The sequence below is a fragment of the Hoplias malabaricus genome, chromosome 2, assembly GCF_029633855.1.
Source record: "Hoplias malabaricus isolate fHopMal1 chromosome 2, fHopMal1.hap1, whole genome shotgun sequence".
NCBI lineage: Eukaryota > Metazoa > Chordata > Actinopteri > Characiformes > Erythrinidae > Hoplias > Hoplias malabaricus.
This window is the reverse complement of record NC_089801.1, coordinates 66714666-66737305: the sequence shown is the minus strand read 5'-3', so window position 1 is coordinate 66737305 and position 22640 is coordinate 66714666. Positions and strand designations below refer to the sequence as shown.

The window sequence follows — 22640 nt, the reverse complement described above, 5'->3', positions numbered from 1 at the left end:
ATACGCCATTCCCAAGACGAATTGACGCTGTATTGGCCGCAAAAGGAGGCCCTACACCATACTAATAAGTTAAACCAGGTGTGTGTGTGTGTGTGTGTGTGTGTGTGTATATATTTGTGCCTGAAATGGCATTGTTTGGTGTCTTGGGTTTACAACAATCATTCATTAAAGCATTTATTGTGTTAGTATGTTTTCATTTAAAAGCAAGCTAATCCTGAAAAATTGTTAATTTTTATTGCGAAAAATGGACAAGCAAACAGTGCTACTAAAACATAGATATGGCTGATATATGTTCTCTGCAAGGGATCAAAAATGATTTAGTAAATTTCTCTAAAGCCAAACATTTTACGTCATCCACTCAGAAGGACTTACATTTTGTCAGAACATTCAGTAAAAATGGTGGCCTTTCCCTTTAAAGGCAGGACGTCGTGGAAGCTCGAATTTACTTGGAGACTCTAGACTTTAAAGAATCCAGCGTTATGATTAGTCGACAGGGAAACGCCTCAAAAATATAAGCGCTCTGATTGGCTGAAAGGAACCCACAGTCGTTCTTTTTGGTTACGTCACTACAACCTCTGTGCAGCGTCGGCGCTGGCGGCGGGAACATGGCGGCGTACAGAGTCACTCCAACCTTTCAGAGAGTTTTCCGCGCTTTGAAGGTGAGCGCTGGGTTTGGACGCGGCGGTGGGTTCGCTTAAGCGACTGCCAGGTTTACTCAGGGCTTTCATACAGAAACAAAGAGCGGGAAGATGGATAATGTTGCAGAAGCAAGTTTGAAGCTAACGGGGTTAGCCATCTAGCCTCCTCTGTGTTTCTCAGTGGTGGAGTTATTGAAGTGTTCAACCCGCTTTAGGTTCATTCTGTCAATGTGCTGAGAGACCGAGAATGAGCTGCGGGTGACTGTGAGCGGACAAACGCCGTAGTTGGATGAATACAGGCCCTGGGATTTATTGACAGTCTGACAGCCCGCTGTGTCAATGTCATAACAGCTGGGGTTTAACTCAGCACTGAAGCAGCCGAAGACTGTCCACTGCAGAGACAAGCAACCATTCTAGCAAACGATATCACCCCTTTAAAGAGCGTTAAGTGTTTAAATACAGTCTTTATTTATAAGTTTACAGACACGTGCTACGGCAGTGTTAGGAGTCAAATTCTTATTGCTCTTCTTCACTGTGTAATAGACAACAAGTGCACAGCAGTTCAGTCAGTCCATGAATTTGGAGTATTGGAAGCAAGAGAAATGGTCTGTCTAGGACCTGAGCCACTTTTACAAATCTTAAAGTTATAATAATGTTGTCAGAGCATTTTCAAAACTCGTCATGTTTGGTATTTTCTGTATGCAGTTGTTAGGACAACAGGTGAACCCAGTGACAGGCTCATTCAAAAAAGTTGGCATGGGCACACAGCCCAGTATGCAGCAACTTGACATACACAACTTCTATCAGAGCCAACACTGACTTTGTCAGATTTTTTGTGACACCGTAGCTCTGCAGTGGGATCAGACCAGGTGGGCTAGACTTTTCTTGCTTCCAGCATCAAGAACTGACTGGTCACTTGCCGCCTAATATAGCCCACTACTTAATAGGTGCCACAGTAACGAGATAAGCAATAAACATTCTCTAAATAGGCTTACTTTAGAGACCAATTGAAAGGTTTTCCCTTGTAATTCCAAGTTTAGAGCTTAGATTTGAGTAGAACAATACAGGAATTTTCCCCTTCAGCTGCTATACATTCAGTCAGGTGAGAATGCCCTGTTAGTCAGATGTATGCAATCCACATATTTCACTCCATGTAACGCTGGAAAACAGAACAATACTTTAATTTTGCAGTCGATAAAACATACCACAAGCCTGTATTGAATTTATAATCTGTTCTGGTTTCAAAAATTCTTAGTAAGAAATAATGAGAGGTTATGTCTGATGCCTGTATTGTTGTTCTCTTTAATATAAATTTTTGTATGAGATCTGGAATTTGTATTTCTCGTTAAAGCTTCATTATTGATGCTATATTTGAAAAATTATGATCAGGGGTTGTTCTTATTAAACGTACTGTTTCTGTTTTAGCATGCCTCCCTGCGGCCAAGGTGCTACATCATAAGCTGCCACGCTCAGTACTCCACTGTGTATGATTCCAATGAGAAGGTAAGTACATGTTGACCTAGGACAGGCCAGACTACAGTTAGTCTGGGATTAGTCTCAACTTAACATGGCCAAAAATCGCCTACTACAGCAGGAAAAGATATTTACTTAGCACGGAAAAAAAAAGTCCAGTCATAAGTCTGCTATTTTGGCGTGACGTGTATAACGTTGGACCAATACCAGAGCCAAAAAAAGATGATACATGGAAAGGTATATATGCAGATCTACAAATATCCAGTCAGAATGCAGCTGGCAGAATATTGATACAGCACAGCCCTGTTGTGCTCTCTTGGTCTCCCCGGTTCGGATGGTTGAGCCAATCCAACCAGTGATCTCCCTATGATAGGGCCAGCAGTTTCAATACAGATCCACTCAGGAGCCTCAGGCTTTATAGTTTATCTGGGATTAGTTTATACTGATAGACTTCACAGTTGTTCAGGCATCTGTTAATATGGATCCAAACCTTAGCTTGTCGGGGGGCAGTTCATATGGGTTAGTCTCACAAGTGAGACTTTTTTTAATTTTGTTTCTTAATGTGGCCAAGAATACCCTACTTGGGCAGTTAAATAAATATGCACAGGCCTTAATTGTCGTATGACCTATAGTTTCATGCAATTGTCATAATTCAGCTGTGAACAATATCAGCATTGACACGAGGACATCTCCCTTTATAGCTGTGAAATGAAAATCAGTTGTGGCCGTCTTAAGGTATAAAAGATAGCATATGTTCTACTTTCATGTCAGCTCAGTCTCTTAGGCTGAGACTATTGAACGGCTAGACGTGACCATAGGTTACAGCTCGTCTAGACTGGGTTCACGTGGGCTAGACTTTATGGCTCATCTGGGATCAGATTTTTATCTTTTAAATCCAAATAATATGCAGAAATGTCCCTGGGTATATTAATGATAGAAAAGCTAATATTGTTTAATTGTCATTAAAGTATCTTTCTCTATGACTCTGTTTGTAAAATCTCTCACATATATATATTTGACACACTTTGTTTCTGAAATGAAAAACTTTCAGCTGCCCAGTCGCCAGTACAAACAACATGCCAGCATCCTCATAGCTTTGATCTACCTCCTTCAAACGAACTGCTAGTGCCCAGAGGCTGTGTATGTGTGTATTGCTGGGAGGTTGCTGGGATAGAGTAACACTCCCTCACTCAGTTTAAGTAAATGGGGAGAATGTGCTTTGAGGTAAATATTGTGTGTGTTTTGATCTGAAAGCGACAGGAAGCCGAGTTCAGAGGTAGTTTTTCGTTCACATGGATGCATGGTTTATGATTAAACGCTTTACCCATGCTTTCTTCACAGTTTGGGGTTGCTTTGTGATTTCCGTCGCACAGTGGGATACAGCACACAGGACATTAGTTTATCCTGTTAGCGATATTTTGTGTATTTTTATTTGTAAGTGAATTTACATTGTATGTTGATTAACATAGGGACATTGGCCCTTATTTATCATGATTATAAAAGGGTTTCCATGTACAGGGGGTCCTTGACTTACGACGTTGATCTGTTCCTACATCATGCCGTAAACTGATTTTCATACATAGTGTACGTAAATAACATACTGTAAACACTTATCCTATCCTAACACCTATCCTCCTCGGTCCCGAGCCACGTAACCGTGTATTCTTCGGCCGCACACACCAAACATGAAGTACGCTTTACGACGCAAAACCACTTAAGTCGAAACAAGGCTTTATACAGTAAATGGGAGATTCCATGTCGTAACCATGAAACATCGTAACTCGGGACTGACGTAACACAAGGACCTCCTGTACATCAATTTCAGCTTTGGCATATCTTTGTGACCAAATACATGGCTGGTACTAAGTGCTTATTAATGTGAGATTAACAGTTTAACAAAATTCTTGATTTCCATTTTTTTTTGTATATATTTAACACTACAAATTTTTTGTCCTAACTGCTCCCACTCAAATCTGCTTAACAGCACATCTTTTGTCTCACAAGCCTCAAAATCCCATTGCTCACTGTTTAAACATCTTCATGATCTGTAGATGATATGGAAATGAAGCCTGTTACTGTCAGTTGATTTCATTCCACAACAGCGCTCCAGTCTCTACTTGTTTCATAAATCAGACGAACAGTTCTTATGTCATTAATCATTACAAATTTGCCCTCACTTTTACAGTGTTTTGATGAATAAGGGCCATTATGGTATCTGTAGAGTAGATGAAGAGAAAAGTACAGGAAGAATTGTGGCAAGATTGGGAATAATATGGGAGAATAATATTCAGTTACAAATATAGAGGCACATATCAAACATTATAATATACATATAGTATATACAATTTTAAATGACTTGTTTAAGAAGATCTCGCATACAGTTTTGTAGCTGTGAGCAGTTTGATTTTAAAGTGATATGAATGTTTGGATGTTAAATAAATTCTGGTACATTTAGTATTGTCAGTGACTGAAGAAGCTTTGATTATAGTGGCCTTTAGGGTTTGTAATGAGAACGTGAATGTCTACATGAAAGCTAAATCAAAACTATGAATAATTTATTGTTAATTAAAAGCTAGTATAATTATTTGGATAAAAATATTTAGTATCAATCTTTTTGAATACATGTCTCTTATATTTCAGTATCATATATTTCTGTGGCTACAGTGCTGCTGTAGCTAATGAATAAAGGAAGCTTATAACCTGCTAGTTAGCATCATGCTAACTGAATGCTTAAATCCTTACACACTTGTCTCAGAACATTATAAAGCAGTTAACTAATATCAAATGGACTAGTTTGTGGTTTCCAACACTTTCTGAAATTCTTTTTTCATGAAAATGGATAACTGTTAACAGCAGCATCCATATTAAACTATTTTATCAGTCCTTGTTTTCATTTAATAGAGAAGAGAAAGTTTTTCCAGAGAGACACAGGGAGGGCAAATGAGCTGTTGTCAAAACAAATGTGATATTCATTCCCTGTTCTCTTTCTCTTTCCACAGACCTTTGATAAGATCCTCATTGCTAACAGAGGAGAGATCGCCTGCAGGGTAAGTGGGCTTTGCCTCTTTCCTCCTCCTTGGTCAGTTGCAGGTGTGAGTGTCAGCCAGGAGCCCATCCCAAAGTAACTTTAGCCTTAAAAATAATATTTAGGTATAATAACGACATATCTCAAGAGTCTAGTGAATTACACGTGTGTTCTACCCTTCAGAATTTGTAAACATTACTTCATTCTAAGTTTGTTCTGCAATTAAGGGAAAGAATAGAGCGTTTCCTGATTTTACTACAGTGTTTGCCTTTACTCTTTCCAAAAATACCTTATTCTACATGTGGGAACTTTGCTGTGGGGATTTGATGGCAGGTTCATCATTCTGAATGATGATCGTCACTTGAAAACGTGTGATTCATTAGTTAATTATGATTCCACTGCATTGATAATGGTAGTGTTAGCCATATTACACTCAAACTAGTTGACGTCGTTTAGCTCTTGTGAGGCTTACCTGAATCCAACTCAGCTTTAAAGGGCTAAGGCCCACTTTTATATTATTCTAAAGCTTATAATAACTTGTCTGCTTGCCCTCAGGTGATTAAAACATGTAAGAAGATGGGAATCAAGACTGTTGCTGTGCACAGTGATGTGGACGCCAGTTCGGTGAGTGGGTTTTAGCCTCATGGGGCAAGTTACCTACAAATTACTGATCTTACTGTTCCAATCTCTGAAGTAGGGTTGGTATAATAGATTATATAGTTTCCTATCACCACGGCTGTAATGTGTGCTTAGTTTCAATACACAGGTTTTAATAGTTAAATAAAAAATAGATATGTATAATGTTTTGTTGGGGGAAAAATGAGGTAATATATCCTAAAGAGACTTCAGTGAAAAAATATAAAAAAAAAAAAAAAAAAGAGTACAAATGTAGAGTCCTGATCTACCATCACACTAACTGTTGATTTACTGAGTAATCACGACCTCGGGTTTTGAAGCTTGAGTATGGCAGGCCTGTGTAAAAGTGTTAAGTGTGGCGGGTGGTCTAACTAGGTTTAAGTTGTTATAAGTTAAGAAGGACACCACTGTCCCACCCCCTTCTATTCGCAGGGGTCAGTTTTCTACCCCCGTATGTGATGGCTGTCACTCATCCCCCTCTTCCATATGCATGGAGAGGGTCTTTCACACCAGGACCCCTGCTGCTGAAGTCCAAACTGGGGGAGGGGACGAGTGGGGGATGTTGTGCATTTGATTAGAAGCTCCTAAAGAGCTTCTGAGTGTAGATTCTCTTTAACGGAACAGCAGGAGAGCTGCCTGTACGCATATGAGAGAAGTTTAGTCCATATTTGCTGGGCTTTAGGGTTGATCTTTTTTGGGGGGTGGGTTCTTGTGGGGGGGGGGGGTAGCATCTTAACACCAGGCTTGTTACTTAGTTATTAAACTTTAAGTATTCAGTGAGGAATGGAAGTGCAGATCCACATTCAGAAGTGTAGAGGTTGATGAGTTAATATTAGTTAATATTAACTGCTCATCCCCCTTCCTTCCTTGCATCTTTTTTTAAATGATTTGTTTGGGAATTAAGTGTGTTTTTACCTGTAAGAATAATATTCAACATGACAATAAAGACAGACAAACATAAATATGATAAAAGGTAGCAGGATTTTCTTTCTCTAAGCTGTTAAATGTTGTTAAAAGAATAGTTAGGTTTAGTTCCTGATGATGCTCTCCAGTTCAACTCCATCAATATCAGCTGATTTGATTTAATGAACGAGTGGTCAGATACATTTATTAGTTTTATTTTTGTTATTATTATTATTGTTAACTAAACACATGGAGATGGAGGTACATTCAATCCTAATGGGTTTATTGTTACAACACTGTATTTTGATAGGTGTTTTCAAGAGTAGTTACCCCAGAGTAGTAAAATTACTCCTGATAATCCTCAATCCAAGACAGCTTAAGTCTAACGGTCCATATGTTGGAGTGCTTCTCAGAACTATAGAAATTGCATGTCATTTGTGTAATAGCTCCTGATCATTTTTTAAGAAGCATAGATACCAGTAATTTGGTGAATAAGCAAAGGTAGCCATTTTCCTAGTTTTCCCATGCTGTAATTATTCAATAACATTTTCATTGCTAGCATGATAGCGATGACATAGCCGATCTCTTGTGAGTTGTCACGACTGATTACAGTTGACAGATGTCATATTGATTGCTGTCATGAACACATGAAGCAATAAATGAGCCTCTGACCTGAGACGTCATTTCTTTAAACACTCATCTGTCATCACCATGACGGGTAATAACATTCTTATGTTCTCAAACAGCATCTCTGAGCACTGCATACGACGACCTCCATGACACGTTTATAGTATAGTATGCTTTTGTCTGTGTTATAGTGTTCATTTGTAAGTATGTACTCACTAGTCAGAATCTGACCTGATAGTTGCTCAGCTCAACTCGCTGCTGTGGGTTAACTCTTCCCACGCTGCCACACACATTGGGAGTTTATTGGGCTCCAGAGACAAATGGTCTGAGGGACTGGAGCCCTGTTGGTGAGAGAGGAGCCAGACAGAGCACACATGACCTGCTTAAACACTCTGTAAAACCAGTGACCTCACAGATGGCTGGGGGTCCACAAGTGGCTTCATCTTAGAGGGACTTTGTGACTGTTACTTCTGTTTGGACCTCTGGGCTTGTGAGGAAAATATAAAGAATAGAAAAGAACCTACTGTAGTTGGAAGCAGTGAGTAAATGGTATAACCATCAGGTCCTTTACACCAAAAGTCATTAATACGAACTGGTGAGAACTGGTGGAAGGAAGTAGTGCTAAATTGATTTTCAGATCCAGAATTGTGAGAACTTCAGATTGTGTGTTGGAGACGGTGCTACGCTCCAGTTACGTTGGTGTGCGTGTGCTGACCAAGAAATCCGAAAGAATTCACAGTATGTTTATACAAGCATGTGTCCAGCTCTATCACCATGACCACTTCACTGGAGTGAGAACATGGACACTGATGTGTGTGTTTTAGAGCAGAATACATTAAAGTGTGTATCATTGCAGTCCAGTTTGATCATCTCTGACCTTAGCTATCTCTGGAGCTCTTTGCTCTTGACCCAGACCCACATCACACACTGAGAACAGTGTGTCACACGTCTCCTCTGTGTAGCATGTGTGTGTTAAGTGAAGTGTGTGTGTGTGTATAGAGGGCAGCAGCTGGTTTTGAGTGTGTTCTGACACTCTGCTGTTGATGCAGTTGTCAGTGTTAATGTTTCCTCTGGGTGATGTCTTTCACCTCATTAGTTAAACACATTTCTACTGAGGTGTTACTAGGGCTGGGGGTCCAAATTCTGTACCTTTATGGTACCGGCCAGTTTTGGACTGCTAATTGGCTGTCTGAACAATGCTGTAAACAACCGCTTCACTGAAGCTGGACATGGTATCATTAATACACTACACTGTTTTAAAGTCTGTGTTTGTGTTTGCCTAAGGTTCATGTGAAGATGGCAGACGAGGCGGTGTGTGTAGGCCCCGCTCCCACCAGCAAGAGCTACCTCAACATGGACGCCATCATGGAGGCCATCCGACACACGGGAGCTGAGGCTGTGAGGGCATAGGCCTAACCTATAAACATCTCTATATAGGCTATATTTCATCCGGCACCGTAAAGGCTTCTATACTCATTATAACTCTAGAAAAAGTGATAACTGTAGGATGTTGGCACAAGTATTTTATGTATGTTTTTGTATGAAAGTGTTTTGCTTATGAAGGTGTCATGTAGCGTTTTAAAGGAACAGCAGTGTAATGTTTCTAAACAATTAAATAGAAAAAAAAAAAACAATCTTGTAGGTCCCTAGGGGTGTCATTAATGTGTGATAAGAGGTATTTACACCTTCATATTAATACAATATTAATCTGTGTAGCTCCACTTTAGAAGTCATTTCCCAAAGTCCTTTCTAGTGGATAATTTAAGACAAAAATAATAGAAGAAAGTCAAATAAAACATGGCTACCTGGATAACTGTGTTTATTCATGACAATTTTGACTAACAGCAAGCAAGTTATTTTTGCTGTTTACATTTGAAATTAGTTAACTTATATTTACAATATATTAATTTAATTCATAATGTTAATGCATGAATATTTACGCCCTCTATGTGAGTAGGGTGCTTAAATGAGAACGGAATAATTTCTCTAGTGACCTTAATGAAGCGTATGTGCTTAAGCTTGGTTCCAAAGTTCTGGAAAATGGAGCATCCTTTTGAATTGTTTCTTTTTCTCTCTTTCTAGGTTCATCCTGGATACGGCTTCCTCTCTGAGAATAAGGAGTTTGCCCGGAGGCTGGTGAGTCTGCAAACTATTATGTGAAGAAAGCTGAAAATGACTCAATGAAGGAATGGAAGAGTGAGGGATTGGGAAATGAATATTTAAATGACTTTGTTTTACAGTTGGGGTCAGGAGGACCCCCTTGCGTGCTGATCTGCTAACACACACACAATGTGTTTTTGTAATTAACAGCTCAGGGCCCCCTGTAGTAATTTAATTAAAGGTGTGCTCTTAGGTGAGAAGATTATTTGCAAACCAAATAAAAGCAGAAAGGCCGAAAGGTCAGAGATATTATTCTTTTACTCCATTATATCTTTTTGAGAAACTTTATTTTAGGATTCTGCTTCAAATATATGTTCCACCAACTTTCACTTTTGTCAGATTCAGTCAGCGAGTTGTGAACAAAGTTACTCAGACGTTTAGTGTGCTGAGAAATGGTGCATCATACAGGAACCTAGATTTTCCTTACATTTGTGGTCAGAGAAAGTTTGATCTTTATATACATCGCAAATGTTTCTCCTACCTCACCAGCAGACCGAAACATGTGATGAGTTTTTGCTAATGGTAAAATAGCAGTACATTTCCCTTGTGTACCAGTTAGCTTCAAAACACCCCACATTTAATGACATTTTTTTTAGCCCAACCCTACATTACAAGTACTGTAAATCACACATCTTTAAATATCTTATCTACGCTCTGCTTCTGTCTGGTCATTTTAAATGTTAAATCATTTAAATCAAATTTTAAATCACTTTCATATGTGGTCCTAGATCAGATTGCTTAATGCTGATGTCATCAACCAGAACTGGGCAGGCTGTGTCTCAAATGGCTGTGTGCGTCTTACATAGTCCACGACAACGGGTGATCAAACTACAGCTTCTGCCTCAAAATAATGAGTTTAATGTTGGAAAAGAAGCTATTCTGGTGATAGCTGAATATAAATGTACTTGTGTTAGACATTTTGTGCAGTTCTTGATTGTAGAAGCTGTTATTTAAGGACCTACACTGTCCACTACACCGGGCTTAGAGATCCATTTGGATCAGAGGTGGACAGAGCCACATAAACAGTTCAGGGACTGATTTGTTCCCATTACAGACAGATACAGGTCACTTAAGAATGTGATTAATCAAGGTAAACACGTTCCATCTGAGCAGAGACCCTTATCCAGAGTGACTTGTGTTTGGTTGGAATTGGTTTTCCAGCTTGTACAAATGGAGTACACTCTGTATACCCTTGAGCTCAGACACTACCAGAGTGCTGTGTTGAAAATACCAGAAAATACCTGTGTGTTCTGACCTACGGTGTCGAAAAAGAGTTAAATACAGTATAAAGTTAAGTACAAGCGCAAATACAACGTGTTTCAACAAATACTTAGTGCTGACTTAAGTAGTTTAGAAAGAGATGGGCCTTTCTTTGAGGATTTCAAGAGGATTTTCTGCAGTTTGGACAGTGAAGGCCACTGAGGGGTTCATTCCACCATCTGGGTGCCAGGACAGAATAGAATCTTGACACCTGTCTTTCATGTGTCTCGGCGCACGGTGGGCTGTACCTGAAGCTCCAAGTGCTCAAGGTACAGAATGGCTATTGGCCACTGTCATTAGGCAGGGAGGGGCTTGCATCAAACTTTTCAGTCTGATGCAGGAAGCCAGTGAAAGGAGTGCAGTGGAGTGACAAGACTGAACATGGGAAGATCTCATGCTGCTGATTTCTGGATCAGTTGCGCAGGCCTGATATGTTTGGAGAGAAAGATCGTCCAGGAGAAAGTGGTCAAGTTTTGGGAAGACAAGGGACTGGACAAGCAGCTGGGTGGTCTCCTGAGTGAGCGAGTTGAATCTGGCGGATGTTGTACAGGAGTCTGGTTCACAATATGGTCTGAAAATGATAACTGGTCATCCAGAGTCACACACAGGCTTCCTGTGTAAAGCTTTTAATTTGAATTTAGCCATAAAAAAAGCTTCTTATGGCTTATCCATAGACACCTGCTACTGTTAAGGGTTAATAGAGGTTAAATGACTATGTGGCACTATTTTATGACTGATTATGCTGAGGTTAACTTATTACAACAAACATAAATACTGGGTTCTTTGAGCTGTGCTGTTGAGCTGAAGCTTGTTTGACTCAGAAGCGTGAGACGAGAGCTGGTGGAACCATAAGGAGAGACCTCCAGCCGAGCCGGGCCGTTACCACAGCAACCATGGCAACCCCCGCCCACCCCCGCACCCACCTGATATCTTTATCTGCCCTGCTCCGATTCACACTCTATCTGGAACAGCACACTTCATCATGCTTTCCAAAAAAATGCTAATACTTTTTTATATATATATAAATATAAAAAGTCTTTCCAAATTCTCTGAGCGATCTTTTGATCCCAAGAGGATTTCTCTGTTCTCCCTCTCAACTCTCTCACTGCGGGATGTGCACACACCACACACACACACAGGGCGCTGCGGGACACTTCTCTGCAGTGAGATGAAGGGAGGGAACAGAATGTGACATCTACACATGGCTTCTCTCTATCCATCTCTCTCTTTCTCTTGTTTTTTCTTTCTCTATCTATCTTCTTTGACTTATGTTTTCTTATTTCTCCTCTTTTGCATATTCTCTTTATTTCTTCCCCCTTGCTCTTGTATATATCGTCTCTCCATGTACTTATCTCATACTCCCTTTTTCGGCTTCTCTCTTTTTAACATGTCTCTGTTTTCTGGTTTTCATACAAGTAGATGTTTTTGTGTTTCTTTGTGTAGAAATAAAAACACGTAAAGAGAAAGTGCTAGAGTGTGTGTGTGTGTGTGTGGTATTTCTTTGAGCAGCCAATAGGAATGTTTGTGAGTGTGATGACAGTAAGCAGGGTTCCTTGGAAAACTCCTTTTGATCTAAATCAGGCTCTACACACACAGGTGCAGGGAGGATGTTGGCCCAGCAACCCTGGCCTCACACTGATACACACAGTAGAAATAGTGGGCAGTATAAGGACATGTTGCTTTTATTGTGATAAATGTTATTGTGATTAGGGTTGTGCGGTATAACAGTAATACCATGTACCGTAGTATTTAAAAATGAGGGCGGTGTTTAACACGTGTGTGTGTGTGTGTAAGTGTATAATTTCTATACCTCGTCTTTCAGTACAAGGCCAAAGAGTCAATTTATATTTATTGAAGTGAGCTACAGGCAGGGGGCACTGTGGGAGCTTACTGACTGCTGATGTCACACTCTGAAAACGTGGGGGGGGGGCGGGAGGTTAGTACTGAGCTTATGTTAAAAGAGATGAATGAAGCTGAAAACAGACAAAATTAGTAGACACCACTTGACTTTTTGCTCACTGGTATTCTAAATACTTGTGTTTTGGGCCTCCATTTGTTGGAAAATCATACTGAGGCTCAAGCTGATGTTAGCTGGCCAGCTATATTTCTAGAGCCTTCTTTCGCTTATTTTCAAAATGTTTTGTTTCTCCAGCACCAGCTGCTGACATTTGCTCTCTTTTAGAAACAATTTTAATCGTTAAAGCCCCTGGAAACCCATTTAGAATGTATTTATTTTTTTTTTTTCTATTTTCTAATTCTGAACTTGGGTGTTATGTGAAATGTTCAGCACAGTTTAAATAAAAAACACAGAAATATGATAAATCTCCCCTCAAAAATGAGCAGTACTGCTCTCCTTTTGATGTAGAATGGGCAGTTCTAAAACTGGGTAATGCTTATGTCACTATTACCCTGACCAATCACAAGCCTACCATAACCACGCCTCCTCTCCGAGTTGAAGAGACTGGTGAGCTAAAACTTAGGAGCCATTAGTAAAGGAGTTGGTTAGCTGTCCAGCTGTTCACCCAGCTATTGGGAGGGAGTGAAAAACACAAACAGAGCAAATGGAACACAAAACGATACAGAATGAACCTGAATGGATTAAGCCTGAGTACAGCTGAGAGAGCAGCAACACTCGGTTGGCGTGTTTGACAGCATATCAGTGGAGATAGCTGTACTTGGTCGGCGTGTAGAGCAGACGCAGAGTTACCTGGCAAGTCTGACTGATTGACTGACTGATAGATCAAATTTGATTTATAGAAAAAACATCTGCATGGATTTTATTTTTGTGAATCTGTAATGGAGAATAAGAAACTTGATACATCCTGGAATATCTGAAATTAGTGTTTGACAGTTTTTAAAATATAGACTGATATTATTATTACTATTTTGTTTTTTAAAGAAATAAATCAGATTTTTACCAAGACATAGAGCGCTAATACAATTTGAAAGATTCGCGATTAGGTAATTTCATTGAAATAAGATTTGATGATTCATTTAACAGATACTATAGAATCTATAGTATATAGAAAATAGAAACTATCACTGAATCAAGACGATTTTCTTAAAGAATCTTAAAGTATCCTTTTAATCATTTTCAAGTTTCATGGTGCTTTGAGTTTAGGGATCATAATCGAATCTTAATAGACTGAATGATGTCATAATGTAGCTGAATTAAACTGATTTACTTAAATTGAATCAGAAGAGATCTGCACCCGTAATTTATAGCAAAGCTTCTGAAGTGATGGCTTTACTCTGCAACACACACACACGCACACACGCACACACACACACGAGTGGGCCGGCCCTGCCTTCTGTGTTTGTGTGGAAATGAAGATGTCATTACATTAGCAGTTGAATGGTGATCCTCCCCCCTACACACAGGCGCGCACACACCACACACACTCACATATGAATACAAGGTGAATGACCCCCTCATTGTGAATGGAAGCCCCCTCTGCCTGACAGTTAATACACTTTTATATAGCACAAACGACTGGCACAAAATGCCTCGGGCCTAGAAAGATCTGTTAGGATTACTTCTGTGGCTTCTTTACCATGGCAAAAGGACATTGCTTTTGAATAGAGGAGAGGAGATTGACTTGAGAGTTGAAGTGGGGTTTTGGGGGGAGATTGAAAAGTAAGGGAGAGTGTGTGTGTGTGTGTGTGTGTGTGTGTGTGTGTATGAGTAAGGTCATGCGATTGGAGTACAACTACAACACTAATATGGGGAACAATTGGCCACACCATTTTTCCAAGGTTACAGTTTTTTCAAATTTAACAAGCTTCTGTTACGCTTCGTTTCCTTGGTTACGCTACACCTAATTCCATTTCCATAGTTACAGTCCCCTCCCTCCTGTCGTTTAACTCAGTGGTCACGTTTCTTGGCTGTACCTGTTTCTATGGTCAGGAAACGTTTAATTTCATACTTATGCTATGATTAATTCCATGGTTGCATTACGATTTTCGTGTTAGTACACACCTAATTCCATGGGTTAATGAGGCCATTTCCATTGATATTCTGTACATATTTTCCAAAGTTATAATGATATCCCAGTTTACACTACACCTAAATTCATTTTATTTGGCATCCAGTTCTGTGGTATATGCTACGTCTAATTTGATTATAATATTAACACATTTTGAAAAGGCATGCATCGTTACTTGCTGTGAATAATTGTATTCAAATGCTTCAACTAATTTCAGGACAATACCCCAACCATTTCTGTTGGTATGTTACATCTGATACCATGGATGTGCTTCTTGTAAATTTCGTTTTTAAGCATTTTTATGCTGGACCCCTTTCTGTGGTTATTCCACTACAGCTGAGCAGAAAAGAAAGGGCTTTAAATCATTTAAGTGCATAATTCATTCTGTCAGAACTTAAAGTTTAAAGAGTAAAGTTTTTTTTTGTGTATGGATAGTTACTAGACGGGTGGTGAGTTGGACTGACTTGGATTTCTTTAATTCATCTCTCACTTTTCCCTATTGTCCTTCACTCACACACTCATGCCTTTATACATATGAGTTCCTTTACACTTTACTTTAGTTTTAGAGGCCTGTTGGATATTTGGGTGCAGTTAAGACCTTATTCCACTCACAGATTGGAAGTGTGAAATGAGCAGGGGAAGTGAATGTGTGTGAGTGACAACTGAATTGATAAAGGTGTTTTAATGGATTTGATTAGTCATATCCCACAGAAAGAGCCCTTAGACAATTCTCCACCATCATAACCCTCACAAGCACCAAGTAACACTCCAAAAGTAACACACACAGTTATGTCTCTTCACTATTGTGATTTATTAGTTATAAACATGATTTATTTTACAAAAGTATTATTGGTGTTAAAGGTTGTCTTGTAATGACTTATTTATTATATATTTATATTTGGTGTAATGTTAATTTGTTTATTACTAATTTTTAAACTGTTAATTTTATATTTAATTAATTAAAGGCATACATTCCTCTACTTCTGTTTTTATTTTTCTAACATTTATATAAAAATAGTAGAAAAGCTTCACACATGTAAGGCCTGATTTTTCTTTTCTTTTTATTTCATACTACATTTCTCTCTCTCTCTGTCACTAATAGTATTGTTTTGGAGGGGCTGTGGGGTCAAATCTTCCTCCTAATTACAGACTGCTCTGACCTGATGCTCGCCTCAGGGTTTCTATTTGTAGTATATTAGCCAGGAATTGATTCCCTTGCGTGAGAAAGAGGGGTAAAAAAATACAGAGGGGAACCCTCTTCTTCCCGGGCCCTGTTTAGTGCAGGCTTTTATGGGTTTTTATTGGGACGTTTATATCCCCAGGCATCACCTGAAGCAAACTGTGTTTCACCCACACTACAAAGTCTAAACCACACAGAAGTCCATTAGTGAGGGGCATTTAGTTTGTTTTGGAAACCCAGTGGGGGTCCAAATTATCCAAAAATGATCCAAAATGACTTTAAACTAAGTCTTATTACACTGTACTGTCACTAAATCAATCAACAAAACTTTTGATCTAACTAGGTGTCTTTATATGTTTGTGTATATATATCATCGCAGTCCAATTAAAAACATGTATCTCCATTTTTGTGGATTTATTTATTTATTCTCCTGTAACATACCTATTTTGGGAGATATACAGGGGTTGGACAATGAAACTGAAACACCTGGTTTTAGACCACAATAATTTATTAGTGTGGTGTTGGGCCTCCTTTTGTGGCCAATACAGCGTCAGTTCGTCTTGGGAATGACATATACAAGTCCTGCACAGTGGTCAGAGGGATTTTAAGCCATTCTTCTTGCAGGATAGTGGTCAGGTCACTACGTGATGCTGGTGGAGGAAAACGTTTCCTGACTCGCTCCTCCAAAACACCCCAAAGTGGCTCAATAATATTTAGATCTGGTGACTGTGCAGGCCATGGGAGATGTTCAACTTCACTTTCATGTTCATCAAACCAATCTTTCACCAGTCTTGCTGTGTGTATTGGTGCATTGTTGTCCTGATACACGGCACCGCCTTCAGGACACAATGTTTGAACCATTGGATGCACATGGTCTTACTGGTGCAATGTGCAATTAATGAAGATTGGCCACCAGGCTGCTCCAATTTAGCCACAAAACCTCCCACACTAAAACGACAGGTGTTTCAGTTTCATTATCCAACCCCTGTATACTTTTCATTGGACTGCAATTATATGCTGATGTCTGCACATGCTTGACTGCTATTTATTGGTGTTTTTTTTTTTTTTTTTTCTAACAGGCAGCTGCGGGGGTCACCTTCATTGGTCCTGATACTCACGCTATCCAGGCAATGGGGGATAAAATTGAGAGTAAACTCATCGCCAAAGCAGCTAAAGTCAACACTATTCCCGGCTTCGATGGAGTGGTCAAGGTTAGAGAAGTAGTTGGTGCCTTTTTTAGTGGGTTCAGCTTCCCATACAGTGTGTATATCCTCTAGAGAAAAGCATGTCTGCTCAGGAGCAGCTGCACATGTGTCTTGGCGTCAGGCATCTGTTAGAAGGGTATAAACTCCCCAGTGGACAGTTGTGGAGCAGTGGAAGTTCATCCCCTGAGTGTTATTTATGATTCAGAGTGAATCATCCATCATCAGTACCTGACCTCACCTGTGTTAACATGGCTGAATGCAATCAAATTCTCATAGCAATGTTCCAGCAAAGCCTTCCCAGAGGAACCGAGGCTGTAACCACAGATAATCAACTTCATGTCCACACAGTTTGGAGAGAGGGTGTCTGTGTTATAACATTCTTAACACGTCTAATTAGTTTCACACACTTTTATTCGGCTGTACTTGGCTCTCAGTAACAAACCCCCAGTGTGAGAGTACACAGTCCCAGCATGGACACAGCTGGAGAGCCATTACAGTAGTGTCGAAACATCCAGCTCCAAACAGCACTTACACACCCCTGACACTCGCCTCCATCCCAGACCGTATCTGCAGCGTGTGATGTACAGTCTATTACTAAAGACCACGCCGCCACACGGAAGAACACACAACCCACTCACTCTTTTACTCTTTTAAGTCAGGGCTCTTTCCCTCTCTCCCTCCCTTTTTTACTCTCTTATGTTTCTCTGCTGTCCCTTATTTCTTTCACCTTAACTTTCCTTGTTTATTTTTCCTATGTTTCCCTCCTTAAACTTATTTTGGGTTTATAATTGCTTTTCATTCTTTAGTTTATATTTTTTGGTTATTTTTCCTTCTATTTGTCTCTCCTTATTTCTTCTCTCAATTCTTTATTTCTTTTGTTTTTCCTTCTACTACCTTTTCTTTCTTTCAAGATTATTTTTTCTTCTCTCCATTTACCTCCATAAAAAAATATTTTATTGATTTCTTTTCTTCTTTTTTTTTTTTTTTTCTGTGTCTCAGGAAAATATATTTTCTATTTCTCATCTTAATTCCTTCCCCCAACACCCCCCTCCCCGTGTGTGTGTAAATGTGTTTTAATTACCCCAGTCGTGGCTGTTTTGACACTTCCTGGTCTTATTGGCTCTATAAAGTGGAGCAGTGTTTCTCAGGGGCTGCAGACAAAAGCAAAGATGGGAGAGATATTAGCATAAGACAGAGTGCATTTAACAACCACTACACCGTCCCCTAGATCACTATCACTCTCACACACTCCTGCTAAAACACCACTCGTTTATCTGGGCTTTTACCTGCGCTGCCTCTATTCTCTCCTGGCTCTGATTAAGTTGGTAGTGTTTGGTTTGATTTTTAATAATAAGAATAATAATACAGTGAGCTCAGGTGTTAATGCACTTGGGTTGAACAGTGTCTCTGAAAACTACAGAACAGATTCCAGTATCAGAATCACATCACTGTTTACCACTCGGCCAACACCAACCAGCCATCACTAGCTCCTCTCACTGACAACAGATACAGCTCACAGAGCCCTCTGCTGGATCTGTCCAGCACCTGCATAAGCCACCTCTCTTTGGTTCTTTATTTATTTACCTATGCATTTACTTTCTCTATCCTTTAATCTTCAGAAAATATTTTTTATTCTTTCCTCTTTGTGTTTCTTTCAGTGTTTTTTCTTTTTCTTTCTTGGATTGTCTTTTTTCCCCTTTCTAACATATCTGAAGTCAGTTTGTTCCTTCATATCAAAACATGGTGGAGGTGGAGAACAGAATTTATTGAATTTTCTGTGAAACCTCAGTCGCTGAATTATAGCTGAATTTGAATCTTTCAGACTGTTTACACACATGTGGACATTTGTATATGTTGCTGTTGTAATGATAAACTGTTTGGTGTTGTTATGTATTTGTAGGATGCAGATGATGCTGTGAAGATTGCACAACAAATCGGTGAGTTACAGTAAATCTGCTGAAATCAAATCCACCGCCGTTGTAACTGTTCAGTGTTGTCCTGCTTTACTACAAGTGGTATTCAGTGTTTCTTCTGGAAGCAGATGTGATCAACAGGGGATTGTCCCTGTAGCCACAGACAGTAGTCTTCTAAGAAGGCTTCACTAGATGGAATATTGTTGTGGGGATTTGATTGCCTTCAGTCATAGAAACATAAGTGAGTTCAGGTACAGATCTTGGATGATTAATTGTAGATCACAAGCACCAACTCATTCCTAACAATACTGGAAGGATCTCCATCATCGCTCCAGAGAACACAGTTCCACTGCTCCACAGCTCAATTCCGGGGAAATTTATACCCCCCTAGGTGACACTTGGCTTTGAACAGGCTCAAGTTAGGCTCATATGCAGCTGCTGTGTGCTGGTATCTGTACGATCCTGATACAGTGCGCCCTAGAATCAGACATAAACATTGAAATTAATATTCAATGTCTGTCTATTACAGGATACCCAGTTATGATTAAAGCTTCAGCTGGTGGTGGAGGGAAAGGCATGAGGATCGCCTGGAATGACGAGGAGACCAGGTGAGATGTGTGTTTGTGTATCTTTGTTGTTAGAATGTTTTAAAAGACGTTTTAGTTGTATATTGTTGCTTTTGGGACAAACACTTGTATAACCAAAATGGCACAGAATGAGGGAGACTAGTTTTTAAGTTATGGAGATATCCCTTGGCCTTTCTCTTACTGAGTGGGGTGGCTAGTTAGCCATTGGACCTACTACACATTCAGATCTGCTATACCAGTGAACACAGCCCCAACTCTGTGTGTTCACAGTAGTTTGAAAAGAAATGGAAGTTGGCTGCACTCGTTTTTTTGACATGTGCTGGTGCTTGTCCCTATTATTCAGCCCATCCTTCTGTGTTGGTGACATTGTGTTAGAAGGTGTCTCAGCTAATGGGTAGAATTGGCTGTGACTAAATCGGAGAGAAAATGGGGTAGACTAAAAAGTATAGTAATAATAAAAAAAAAAAAATGGAGATATTTTTCACAGTATCCCTTTGATCTCTAATCAGATTGTGTATCTCTGGTCTCTTTCTTGTAGATAAATGCTCAGTGAAAGAGGCTGCTTCTAATTGCTGTCCTTATCTCAGCTGTGAAGTGGTGCCTTTGTTTGAGATGTAATTGGTTTCATCACAAATTGAGCCAAGAAAGTGTTGGAGCAGGAGCAGACGAAAGAGATTTTATCTGATAAGAGCGAAGCTTTGTTATTGACACCATGTCAACAATTCCCCCACACTTCACTTTACAAGCTCCACTCCAAACTGACCGATCAGAGCAGGCCCTTTGAGGGACTGACAAATCGGAACGCACAGATGGTCCTGAGAGCGCTCATGCACTCAGTGCTCCATTTGTTGTCGTCTTTTTCCCTCTGCATCATTGTGTAATGGTGTTAGTGTTCCTTTTTGCGTCAATACAGTTATTAAACTAAATTCATTATTGCTACCACTTCATGCTAAAAGAAAGTAAACAGACACCAAATGGAACCATGTTACACTACTGTAGTTGTTAAGCACAAACATGTTTTGTTTTTTAAATGTTTAGCCACCATTAATACCTTCTTACAGTACTAAAATCAATCATAAACACAGTTCACATATGCACATAAAAATATATTATCTGCACCCATTACACAGCACTGAACTCTTACTCAGGAATTCTATCTATAACCTCAAAAAACTGCTATGTAAGGTCAAAAAGGCTTGTGTGTGTGACCTCTGCACTGATTCCAAGCTATTAAATACAGTGCCAGATTCCACATGTTGAAAATGATGCACATTTGATTGAACTACTTGCAAAGTTTTGTTTTGTCCCTTTAGGGAAGGCTTTCGTTTCTCCTCCCAGGAGGCAGCGTCCAGTTTCGGGGATGATCGGCTGCTTATTGAGAAATACATTGACAACCCCAGACACATAGAGATCCAGGTGATCCACTTATACTCAACTACACAATGTAATTAAACCAAAAGGTTTATAAGTTATAGTAAAGCAACACTGAAACATTGTTGTACTCTACAGTTTTGTGTTCTTCTTGGGATTACAGCTTGTAGCAGGACCAGGAGTTGCATTATGGGAATTAATTTTGCAGTGTGTTACATTAATTTTTAAGTGGTTTTGTATGTTTAGGTTTTAGCTGATAAACATGGAAATGCTCTGTGGCTGAACGAGAGGGAGTGTTCCATCCAGAGACGAAACCAAAAGGTGGTGGAGGAGGCACCAAGGTGTGTGTCTTTTTTCTTCATGTTTTCCACATGTCGGCACTCAATACCCGATAATGAGAAAGTGAAAACAGAATTTTAGAAATGCTTGCTCATTTATTATAAAGAAAAAATTAAATCAGCACAAGGCAGCAACATCAAATGTTTAAAAAAGTGAAAGGGTTTGAAAACGAATGCATTGTATATAAGAGCACAAAAAGGCTGGCATTGAACCTTTAATGACCTTAGTATTATTGCAGAACTTATTTGATTGTTTGTTTAGTTTGACAGATTTATAATTTGTTTATCCATGTGTTCAGCATGTTTTTAGATCCTCAGACTCGGCGAGCAATGGGAGAACAGGCCGTGTCGTTGGCTAAAGCTGTTAAATATTCCTCAGCTGGAACTGTCGAGTTTCTTGTCGACTCCAAGAAAAATTTCTACTTTCTGGAGATGAATACCCGCTTACAGGTCTGTGACTGTGTGTGTGTATTTGTAAACATGTGTGTTCCTGCGTGCTTACAAAGGCTGTTTGAAATGTAGCAACTTGTTTTTTTCATAGTTTGCTGATGATTTTATTGTCTTTTTAATGAGTAACCTGTGAAAGAAATCTCTGGGCATCGTTTTGTGCAAAATGACGTTTTGTGATGTCAGTGAATATATCTGGACCTGCCCCACCCACAATTACCTCACGACCATGGGCGGAAGTTTCCCCGGAATGTTGGGGAAGCATGAGGAAAAAAGCCAAGCTGAAACAATGCTGGTGTTTCTTTGCACTGAGAATTTCTAGAACATCTGTGAGCTGTTCCACATTCAAAACTTCCTGCTCAATGGCACTGTAGCGTGTTTCTACCCCCCCCCCCCCCCCCCCTTAGGAGAAATAAATGTATTAAATTTAAGTTCTACTATTTGTATTTTAGTTTGAACATCACAGATTATTACAAAAACTATTCTGAGATTTTCAAACTTAGTTTTCAAACTTAAAACTGGTAACACCCCCCCCCCAAAAAAATAAAAAAAATAAATAATACTAGTCCATATTGTCTATATATATATATGTGTGTGTGTGTGTTCTCTCTCAGGTGGAGCACCCTATCACAGAGTGTATCACAGGGCTGGACCTGGTGCAGCAGATGATCCGCGTTGCCAAGGGTTACCACCTCCAGTACAAGCAGGAAGACATTCCCATCAATGGGTGGGCTATAGAGAGCAGAGTATATGCTGAGGTAAACAAATAAATGCACCTTGGGTCATCCCAAAGGTATCTGTTGGTGTTCTGTCATATTAGAGAACACAGTTGATTTACGTAAGGAAAGTTAAGCACTTTACTGTTGCGTTTTGTAATTTATTGGTGGCATA

The 22640-nt window shown here is 39.6% G+C and overlaps 1 protein-coding gene across 4 annotated transcripts in view; it reads left to right on the top strand.

The window, feature by feature from the left end:
* Nucleotides 1-563: 563 nt before the first annotated feature.
* Nucleotides 564-22640, top strand: part of pcca (propionyl-CoA carboxylase subunit alpha) — a 45029-nt gene continuing 22952 nt past the window's right edge. For all 4 annotated transcript variants that reach the window (XR_010800392.1, XM_066661013.1, XM_066661012.1 and 1 more), the window contains exons 1-13: nucleotides 564-659; nucleotides 2064-2141; nucleotides 5111-5158; nucleotides 5692-5760; nucleotides 8587-8700; nucleotides 9385-9438; nucleotides 16968-17099; nucleotides 18994-19030; nucleotides 19536-19614; nucleotides 20907-21009; nucleotides 21211-21305; nucleotides 21602-21752; nucleotides 22364-22507. Coding sequence is in view for 3 of the 4 variants with exons in the window: in XM_066661013.1 (XP_066517110.1) it covers nucleotides 606-659; nucleotides 2064-2141; nucleotides 5111-5158; nucleotides 5692-5760; nucleotides 8587-8700; nucleotides 9385-9438; nucleotides 16968-17099; nucleotides 18994-19030; nucleotides 19536-19614; nucleotides 20907-21009; nucleotides 21211-21305; nucleotides 21602-21752; nucleotides 22364-22507 (1158 nt within the window). In the remaining variant the exon portion in view is untranslated. The remainder of the gene's footprint in view (nucleotides 660-2063; nucleotides 2142-5110; nucleotides 5159-5691; nucleotides 5761-8586; nucleotides 8701-9384; nucleotides 9439-16967; nucleotides 17100-18993; nucleotides 19031-19535; nucleotides 19615-20906; nucleotides 21010-21210; nucleotides 21306-21601; nucleotides 21753-22363; nucleotides 22508-22640) is intronic.